This window comes from Symphalangus syndactylus, chromosome 11 (genome assembly GCF_028878055.3).
Source record: "Symphalangus syndactylus isolate Jambi chromosome 11, NHGRI_mSymSyn1-v2.1_pri, whole genome shotgun sequence".
Lineage (NCBI taxonomy): Eukaryota > Metazoa > Chordata > Mammalia > Primates > Hylobatidae > Symphalangus > Symphalangus syndactylus.
Genome location: NC_072433.2, coordinates 24,833,022 through 24,843,649, shown reverse-complemented (window position 1 = coordinate 24,843,649; position 10,628 = coordinate 24,833,022). Strand labels below are relative to the sequence as shown.

General features: G+C 44.3%; 1 protein-coding gene across 5 annotated transcripts in view; it reads left to right on the top strand.

The window, feature by feature from the left end:
• The first annotated feature begins 302 nt into the window (after positions 1 to 302).
• The window catches only part of TANGO6 (transport and golgi organization 6 homolog), a 263,274-nt gene continuing 252,948 nt past the window's right edge, over positions 303 to 10,628 (top strand). For 3 of the 5 annotated variants that reach the window (XM_055298416.2, XM_055298415.2, XM_063611558.1), the window contains exon 1: positions 303 to 497. In XM_055298416.2, coding sequence (XP_055154391.1) covers positions 401 to 497 — 97 coding nt within the window. In that variant the 5' untranslated portion in view covers positions 303 to 400. The remainder of the gene's footprint in view (positions 498 to 10,628) is intronic. The other 2 variants (XM_055298418.2, XM_055298417.2) reach the window with 2 other exon arrangements.

The following is a 10,628-nucleotide window of genomic DNA, read 5'->3' as shown; positions in this document are numbered from 1 at the left end:
ACGGGGTTTCACCGTGGTCTCGATCTCCTGACCTCGTGATCCGCCCGCCTCGGCCTCCCAAAGTGCTGGGATTACAAGCGTGAGCCACCGCGCCCGGCGAAATATAGATTTAATGATAAATTACTTCTCTCTTCCTTCTTTACATAGCGGTTAATCATATTGAGCTTCTGAAATTGTGCGCTTGGGCAGATTAGCCATTTTTGGGTTCCCTCCTACACCCCGGACTAAGCCGGGACGGAAAAAAAAGTGAAGGGGGCGTTCCCGACCGATTTGGCCCCGCCCCACCCGGCGGGCCCCGCCCCATAGTGTGCCCAGCGCCTTCTGCCACACTTAACATGGCGGCGGCGGCGCCCTGCCGAGGCGCCTGAGCGGGTCGAGAGCGTCGTGCTACACTCCAGTCATGGCGGCCCCAGGACAGGCCGTGGGCAACGGGGCTCAGGAGACATGCGGTCTGGATCGGATTTTGGAGGCATTGAAGCTGCTGCTGAGCCCGGGAGGTGAGAGGACGCATCTCGGCGCCGGGCTGGACCCGGGACTCTCAGGGCCGCCCAGCTTCCGGGGCTGCCCTGCCTTCCGCAGCGTGCGCCCCTTAGGCCGGCCTCGGGACCCTCAGCCCGCTGCTGGGGGCTTTGAGCATTGTGTCTGCTTGTCCTCATTACGTTCTTGAGGAAACTGAGGCTCAAGGAGGGCGCGGGATCCGCTGACTGCTGATATTAGCCAACATCTCTTGAGCACTTGCCTTGTGCTGGCCTCTGTCAGGCAGGGCCGTTATTTCATTCAGTGCTTACTGCAGCGCTCTAGGGAAGGGGATATGGACGCAGCTCCAGAGGGTAGGGCGCCCGCGACTTAGAATGTGAGGTCCTAGCCGCGTGAGGGCGCAGGGGCCAGCGTGGACCCTTGAGATTTGTACGAACTGCCAAGAAGGCCAGAAATCGGAAGCAGTGACGTTTGAAATGGGTTTAGGGAGAGTATTTAGGGGTTTCCAGGTGCTTTTAATCTTTGTGGTGCGTGGACAGTTTCTTCCCAATCTAAAATCTGAAGGGACATTGGGAGTGGTTGAAGCTGCTACTCCTTTTGCGACTGAGGACACCCAAGGCTCACTGAAGAAATTAACCTGTCCAAGATCACGTGGTCAAATTAGGGACAGAACACGGACCTAGGCCCGAGATCTATTGAACCCCCTTCTCATAATCAGACAAATTATTCAGTATAGGGGCTCTGATGTTATCTGGAGCTTTTGGAAAGGACGTAGAAGATAGAGCTCTACTTATCACTGGCGTGTATATTTGGGGGAAGGGATGGGAAGGGATCTGTAGAATTAGCAAGGGCACACGAAAGGCCAAAGGCGATCACCTCCCAGTCTCAGATTTTATACTCAAAACTGCAAAAACTTCTGCCAACATTACACCACACCAGCGGGAAGTGAACACAAGTTATTAATATTAGTAAATGAGTGCCTACTAAGTATCAGTCCCCATAGTAGGCTCTTTACATATACATCATTTAATCCTCATAACGATTCCCTGGGATCGGTACTACTTGTATTCAATTTTTACGGATGAAGGAACCAAGGTTCAGGTACATTGGAAATTGCCCAATGTCAAACTAGTAAGTGGCAGAATTTGAATTTAGGTTATTTCCACTAAAAGTATGGTAAATATACTACATTGTCTCAATTAAGAGTCAGACTGCAAAACAGAATTTTAAATTGCTAATCGAGAGGTCACTTATCTTGCAACGGCAACTCTTTTTTTTTTTTTTTTTTTGAGACGAAGTCTCACTGTCGCCCAGGCTGGAGTGCAGTGGCACAATCTCAGTTCACTGCAACCTCTGCCTACCAGGTTCAAGCGATTCTCCTGCCTCGGCCTCCCGAGTAGCTGGGATTACAGGTGCGCACCACTATGCCCAGCTATTTTTTGTCTTTTTAGTAGAGACGGAGTTTTGCCATGTTGGCCAGGCTGGTCTCGAGCTCCTGACCTGAAGTGATCTGCCTGCCTTGGCCTCCCAAAGTGCTGGGATTACAGGCCTGAGCCATTACACCTGGCCTGCAACTCTCTATTGTATGACTGAGAACATGTTTAAATAAGCAAAAATCCTGGAAGTAATCATCTATCATGAAACACGTATATTATGCTTCGTTTATAGAAGACTCTCTAATCTCTATGAGTATGTGGTGGAGTACACATATATGTACTCATTTAATTTACAGAAATTCAAGCATTCCTATTTGAAGAGTAATTAGTGTGTACAATTATATTATTTTATACATGTAGCTGTTATATATTATATGAATCTGTCTACTATTTTATCATATTAGCTGCTTAGGGAATTTAAAAATATCTGTAGTGGCTGGGTGAGGTGGGCCATACCTGTAATCCCAGCACTTTGGGAGGCTGAGGCAGGATCCCAGGAGTTTGAGACCAGACTGGGCAACATAGTGATACTCTGTGTCTACAAAAAATTTAAAAATTGGCCAGGCATGGTGCTACACACCTGTGGTCCCAGCTACTGGGGAGGCTGAGATGGGAGGATTGCTTGAGCCCAAGAGGTCCAAGTCTAGGCTGTGGTGAGCCGTGATTACACTAGTGCGCTCCAGCCTGGGTGACAGAGTAAGACCCTATTTTTTTTTGTTTTTTGTTTTTTTTTGAGACAGAGTTTCACTCCATCACCCAGGCTGGAGTGCAGTGGCATGATCTTGACTCACTGGAACCCCCACCTCCCGGGTTCAAGCAATTCTCATGCCTCAACTTCCCTTGTAGCTGGGACTACAGGCACCCACCACCATGCCTGGCTAATTTTTGTACTTTTACTTTTTTTGAGATGGAATTTTGCGCTTGTTGCCCAGGCTGGAGTGCAGTGGTGCAATCTCGGCTCACTGCAACCTCCACCTCCCGGGTTCAAGCGATTCTCCTACCCCAGCCTCCCGAGTAGCTGGGATTACAGGCATGCGCCACCACACCCAGCTAATTTTTTGTACTTTTAGTAGAGACGGCGTTTCACCATGTTGGCCAGGCTGGTCTCGAACTCCTGACCTCAGGTGATCTGCCTACCTTGACCTCCCAGAGTACTAGGATTAGGATTACAGGCGTGAACCACCATGCCCAACCAAGAAGTCAGCTGGATTTTCATATCTGCTTCTCCAGTCTGTCATGATAGGTGGTTTTGACTGAAGTACATGAAGAAAACCTAGACTCACATAGATATGTAATTGGAAAAGGAAGGAGAGTTCAATCACCTTTTCAGATAATTATGTACATTCTTTTATACGATTCTTTCTTTTTTTTTTAGATGGAGTCTTGCTCTGTTGCCCAGGCTGGAGTGCAGTGGTGCGATCTCGGCTCACTGCAACCTCTGCCTCCCGGGTTCAAGCAATTCTCCTGCCTCAGCCTCCCGAGTAATTGGGACAACAGGCATGTGCCACTGTGCCTGGCTAATTTTTTTTTTTTTTTTTTTTTTCAGTAGAGACAGGTTTTCACCATATTGGCGAGGCTGGTCTGGAACTCATGACTTCGTAATCCTCCCGCCTCGGCCTCCCAAAGTGCTGGGATTACAGGCGTGAGCCACCACATCCGGTCTTCTTTTATACAATTCTAAAGCTCAACAAGATAATCTCTGCATGAATTGTGTGGGGAAAAAGTGATGAGAAACTCAACAAGAGGTAATACCTTTTTTGTGTGTGTGTGGCAGAGTTTCGCTCTTGTTGCCCAGGATGGAATGCATTGGCGCGATCTTGGCTCATTGCCACCTCCGTCTCCCGGATTCAAGCGATTCTCCTGCCTCAGCCTCCCGAGTAGCTGGGATTACAGACATGCGCCATCACGCCCAGCTAATTTTGTATTTTTAGTAGAGATGGGGTTTCTCTACGTTGGTCAGGCTGGTCTCTAACTCCTGACTTCAAGTGATCTGCCCACCTCGGCCTCCCAAAGTGCTGGGATTACAGGCGTGAGCCACCACGTCCGGCCAAAGAGGTAATATCTTAAAGATTTGTTGCAATACGAAATCAGAACTCGTATCAACAAGCCTTTCATACTCAGTATATTCTTGAGAATATAAAAGGCACATCATGACCTAGTATTATTATGAAATGGTTTTGACCTTGCAGACCCCCTGAGAGGGTCTTGGGAACCCCCTGGCAAGCCAGGTCCCCATAGCATACTAAGAACTGCTACTTTATGGAAATGCCTCCAATTTATTTCCAAGTAGATGTTATTTTCATCACCAGTAGAGGGCAGAGAAGACTACTTCATTAAAGGAGCTCTGGAAAAACTTCAGTAAGAGCTTTTGTTTTAAATCACTTTCTTTGTGTTCCATGTTTGGTTTCGAAGATCTTTTGTCACAGGAAGTCATTTAGAGGTTGGTTAGTGATTTTTTTTTTTTTTTTTTTTTTGAGACGGAGTCTTGCTCTGTCGCCCAGGCTGGAGTGCAGTGGCGCAATCTCGGCTCACTGCAAGCTCCGCCTCCCGGGTTCACGCCATTCTCCTGCCTCAGCCTCTCCGAGTAGCTGAGACTACAGGCGCCCGCCACCACGCCCGGCTAATTTTTTGTATTTTTAGTAGAGACAGAGTTTCACCATGGTCTTGGTCTCCTGACCTCGTGATCCGCCCGCCTCGGCCTCCCAAAGTGCTGGGATTACAAGCGTTAGCCACCGCGCCTGGCCTGGTTAGTGATCTTAATGATTAGTGGCAACAAGAGGGAAATAACACTCATTTCCATTTGAGGTATACATTAGCCAAAGGAACCAGATATTCATGCCAGTGGGTCAGAACACTTGCCCTGGAAAGTCCTAGAAGAATATTGCAGGCTGAGCGCGGTAGCTCACACCTGTAATCCCAGCACTTTGGGAGGCCGTGGTGGGTGGATCTCCTGAGGTCAGGAGTTGGAGACCAGCCTGGCCAAAATGGCGAAACCCCGTCTCTACTAAAAATACAAAAATTAGCTGGGTGTGGTGGCTCGCGCCGGTAGTCCCAGCTACTCGGGAGGCTGAGGCAGGAGAATCGCTTGAACCCAGGAGGCAGAGGTTACAGTAAGCTGAGATTGCGCCACCGCACTCCAGCCTGGGTGACAGAGCGAGACTCCATCTCAAAAAAAAAAAAAAACTATTGCAAATTTCTTACTCTTCTGTTCTCATTATTTTTAAAGGATGCTATTTTTATTTATTTATTTTTTTTGAGACGGAGTCTCGCTCTGTCGCGCAGGCTGGAGTGCAGTGGCGCAATCTTGGCTCACTGCAAGCTCCGCCTCCTGGGTTCACGCCATTCTCCTGCCTCAGCCTCTCCGAGTAGCTGGGACTACAGGCGCCCGCCACCACGCCCGGCTAATTTTTTTGTATTTTTAGTAGAGACAGGGTTTCACCGTGGTCTCGATCTCCTGACCTCGTGATCTGCCCACCTTGGCCTCCCAAAGTGCTGGGATTACAAGCGTGAGCCACCGCGCCCGGCCTAAAGGATGTTGTTGTTTCTCTTTCTCTCTCTCTCTCTTTTAAATAGAGACAGGGTCTCCCTATGTTGCCCAGCCTGGAGTACAGTGACTGTTCACAGATGTGATCATAGTACACTGCAGCCTCAAACTTCTGGGCTCGGATGATGCTTCTACCTCAGCCTCCCAGCTAGCTGGGACTACAGGGATGTCACTGTGACAGCTTTCCTTTTATTCTTTTTTAAAAATAGAAGTAATGTTTTTACTTCTATAAAAAATATTATAGCAAAGGTTTTTAAATATGCCACATACTGTTTTATAACCCTAAAATAACTTCTAGTGCAGAGACATACATATTTATTGTAAAAAAAAATTAAAACTATAATTCAGTAAAAAGAAAAATCCTACCTCTAACCCTATCACCCAGAGATCACAACTATTAAAACCTCAAGGTATTAAAACTTTGAGACCCTTTTCTGTGCATATAAACATGAATATATTTTAATATAGTTAGAATCATTCTGTTCCTTTATTGACCAATTTTCAGAATAATAAATAAGTGTCTTAGCAACCTCCAAAGGTAACCAATGAAGTGATCTTTTTTGTTGTATTATGGATCATAGATTTTATGTATTTGATGTTTCAATTATTGTATTCCTTTTTCTTAATCAAATTTCCCATTTTTGGCCTGTGGGAACCATTTCCGATTGGCTCTTGGGCTTTTTGACATGATCATGATAGTCTTTGATCGACTCCTTGCTCTCAAGCAGAAGATATCCCAGGCTCATCTGAGGTATTTCCTGCCCCATTTTTGAAAACAACTCTCTCTAAGGAGAAGTGGTATTTAGAAACCACAATGTGGACACAGGATATTCATTGCTATTGAAATTATGGGCTGGGTGCCGTGGCTAACGCCTATAATCCCAGCACTTTGGGAGGCCGAGGTGGGTGGATCACTTGAGATCAGGAGTTCGAGACCAGCTCCACCAACATGGCGAAACCCTGTCTCTACTAAAAATACAAAAACTAGCCGAGCGCTATGGTAGGTGCCTGTAATCTTAGCTACTTAGAGGCTGAGGCAGGAGAATTGCTTGAGCCCCTGAGGCGGAGGTGGCAGTGAGTCGAGACTGCGCAACTACACTCCAGCCTGGGTGACAAAGTGAGACCCTGTCTCAAAAAAAAAGAAATTATAATTGGCTGGATGTGGTGGCTCATACCTGTAATCACAGCATTTTGCGAGGCTGAAGTGGGCAGATTGATTGAGCCCAGGAGTTCAAGACCAGCCTAGGCTACATAGTAAAACACTATCTCTACAAAAAATACAGGAATTTTAAAAAATACAGAAATTAGCTGGGCATGGTGGCACATGCCTGTGGTCCCCGCTACTTTGGAGGCTAAGATAGGAGGATCAACTGAGCCCAGGAGTTTGAGGGTGCAATGGACTATGATTATACCACTGTACTCCAGCCTGGGTGACAGAGTGAGACCCTGTCTCAAAAAAAAAAAAAAAAAAAAAGGAAAAAGAAATTGTCATTGCTTTCAGACTTTTTGAAGGATTAGAGCTAGGAAATATGTGGATTTTTAGAAGATGAAAATAAATCTTGAGTTCTTACCAGTATTTCCAATTGAAATGAAATATAATGGATTTTTTTATTTTATAAATTTTTTCTAACATTTCATTATGAAAATTTGAAATTATGAAGCTGACAGAAAAGTTGAAGAACTTTTACAGTGAAGATACTGTGACCTTCATTCTACAGTTACAATTTTACTGTAATTGCTTGATTACATATTTGTCTTTCTAGCAGTTCTTTTTTGTTGTTGTTGTTTTTTGTTTTTTTGAGACAGAATCTTGCTCTGTTGCCCAGGCTGGAGTGCAGTGGCTGAATCTCAGCTCACCACAACCTCCGCCTCCCAGGTTCAAGCGATTCTCCTGCCTCAGCCTCCCAAGTAGCTGGGACTACAGGCATGTGCCACCAAGCCCGGCTAATTTTTGTATTTTTGGTAGAGATGGGATTTCACTATGTTGGCCAGTCTGGTCTCGAACTCCTGACCTTGTGATCTGCCCACCTCAGCCTCCCAAAGTGCTGGGATTACAGGTGTGAGCCACTGCGTCCGGCCTCTAGCTGTTCTTTTATCCTGTATTTTATATTTTTATATTTGTGTTTCTTTTATCTGAGAATATTGGTTCCTAATGAAGTTAATGTATTATATATGTGCATATATATACCCATACATCTATAAATATATAATCTCACATTATATAAAATGTGTAATCACACAATACATACTCACACGTCTATAATCTTTTCAAAGAACAAATCCAACATTACCACTACAAACCCACTGTTTAAGGGGTTTTTGTTTGGTTTTTGTTCTCAGGATATACAAAATTCTTTATTTCAAGTCTCTTAAAATAGTTTTCTGTGTGGTTATGCTGCTAACTTAATATAGAGTAGGAGTCAGTAAACTTTTTCTCTGAAGGACCAGATAGTAAATATTTTGAGCTTTGCGGCCCATATGGTCTCTGTTGTAACTACTCAACTCTGTCACTGTATCTCAAAAGCAGCCATAGACTATATGTAAACGGGCATAACTGTGTTCCAGTAAAACCTTATTCATGAAAACAGTTGGTGGGCCAGATTTGGACTGCAGATCATAGTTTGGTGACCTTTGACATAGAGCACAGAATTTGGTTCATTGGTTCATTTGTTTGTTTTTCATTTTTAGGAATTGTTTTGCATTTTCTTTTTGATTTAATTTTTTTTAACTATGAAAAACATCTGTTGTGCTCTAAAACTAATAAAATTAGATACAGTTATCCATGTTTCCTCCTCTGCTCTCTCCGTCTCTCTGTAGATGACTTATTTTAGTTAGTTTTAAATTTATTCTTAAATTGCTTCTGTTTTGAAAAGACATGCAAATAATCTATGATTTCATATTCGTTCCCATTTTTACACAAAAGGTAGCATGCTATATTTATTTTTTTCTGCATCTTTTAATTTTTATTTTTATTTTATTTTTATTTTTGAGACAGAGTCTTGCTCTGTTGCCCAGGCTGAAGTGCAGTGGTACGATCTTGGCTCACTGCAACCTCCGCTTCCCAGGTTCAAGTGATTCTCCTGCCTCAGCCTCCCGAGTAGCTGGGATTACAGGCGTGCTACCACACCTGGCTAATTTTTTTTTTTTTTTTTTTTTTTTTTTGAGACGGAGTCTCGCTCTGTCACCCAGGCTGGAGTGCAGTGGCGCCATCTCGGCTCACTGCAAGCTCCGCCTCCCGGGTTCACGCCATTCTCCTGCCTCAGCCTCTCCTAGTAGCTGGGACTACAGGTGCCCGCTATCACGCCCGGCTAATTTTTTGTATTTTTAGTATAGACGGGGTTTCACCATGGTCTTGATCTCCTGACCTGGTGATCCGCCCGCCTTGGCCTCCCAAAGTGCTGGGATTACAAGCGTGAGCCACCGCGCCCGGCCTTATTTTTTGTATTTTTAGTAGAGACAGGGTTTCACCATGTTGGTCAGGCTGGCCTCGAACTCCTGACCTTGTGATCCACCCACCTCGGCCTCCCGAAGTGCTGGGATTACAGGCATGAGCCACCACGCCCAGCCTGCATCTTACTTTTTAAACTTAGTGTCTTAGCGATCGCCACACAGTGGTACATATAAATCTTCCGTTTTCTCTTTTATAGCTGCATAGTTTATTCAACCAGTTCTTTACTAGTGGACATTTGGGTTATTGTCAAGTCTTTTGCTAATTTAAGAAGTACTGCAATGAATAGTCTTGTAAACATGTAATTTTGCATTGTTTGCCTGTGTATCTATAGGATAGATTCCTAAAAGTGGGATTGCTGGGCCAAAGGGAAATGCCTATGTAATTTTGCTACATATTGCCAAATTTCTGTCCTTAGGGATGTACCATTTTAGTTCCTACCAACAATGTATGAGAGTGTGTGTTTCCTCACAGACTTGCTACAGAATGTGTTATAAAACTTTTGGGTTTTAGCCAGTTCGATAGATGGAAAGTGATATTTCAGTATAACTTTAATTTACTTTTCTCTTATTATGAGCAAGATTGATCATATGTTCATGTTTAAGGGCCATTTGCATTTCTTTTCCTGTAAACTGTCTGTATCTTTTGCTCATGTAGTGTTTTATACTCTTTGTTCACATTAGAATATATTATGAACATGTCATTAAATAATGTTCAGCTTCATTTAATGGCTACAAAATATTCCATTGTTTATTCATTCAACAACAATTTGTTTTTATTTATTTATTTTTTTAGACGGAGTCTCGCTCTGTCGCCCAGGCTGGAGTGCAGTGGCGCGATCTCGGCTCACTGCAAGCTCCGCCTCCCGGGTTCACGCCATTCTCCTGCCTCAGCCTCTCCGAGTAGCTGGGACTACAGGCGCCCGCCACCACGCCCGGCTAATTTTTTTGTATTTTTAGTAGAGACGGGGTTTCACCATGGTCTCGATCTCCTGACCTCGTGATCCGCCCGCCTCGGCCTCCCAAAGTGCTGGGATTACAAGCATGAGCCACCGTGCCCGGCCTTTAACAACAATTTATTAAACAGCTTTTACTTGTCAGGCTTTGTTCCAGGCAAAGAGAATACAGCAGTGAACAAAACAAATCAATACCCCTGTTTTCTAGGTGCTTCGATTCTCGTTGGTAGAAAGACAATAAACAATAAACAAAATAAGTACTTCACATACATATAGTATGTTAGATAGAATTAGACCATAATTTACTCAACAAACACCTGTTATGGGACATGCATTTCTAATTTTACACTATTGTAAATCATACAGTATTGGACATAGTTATTATCAATTACATTTTGATTCCTTCTAATTTGTTTCTTAGAAGGTATATTAGCTTTAGTTTTGAGGTCTGTTGCTTATATTTATGTTTTCAAAAAAAAAAAAAAGATAGTTTATTTGACCTGGCTGCATGTCCATATATATTTTCAAATTTTTATTATTGTTTTCTAAACACATAAAAAAGCTGGTGGCCAGGTGCAGTAGCTCATGCCTGTAATCCCAACACTTTGGGGAGGCTGAGGTGTGAGGATTGCTTGAGCCCAGGAGGTCAAGACCAGCCTGGGCAATATAGTGAGACCCCCACATCTCTACAAAAGATGAAAAAATTAGTCAGGTGGGGTGGTATGCAACTGTGGTCCCAGCTACTCGAGAGGCTGAGATGGGAGGACT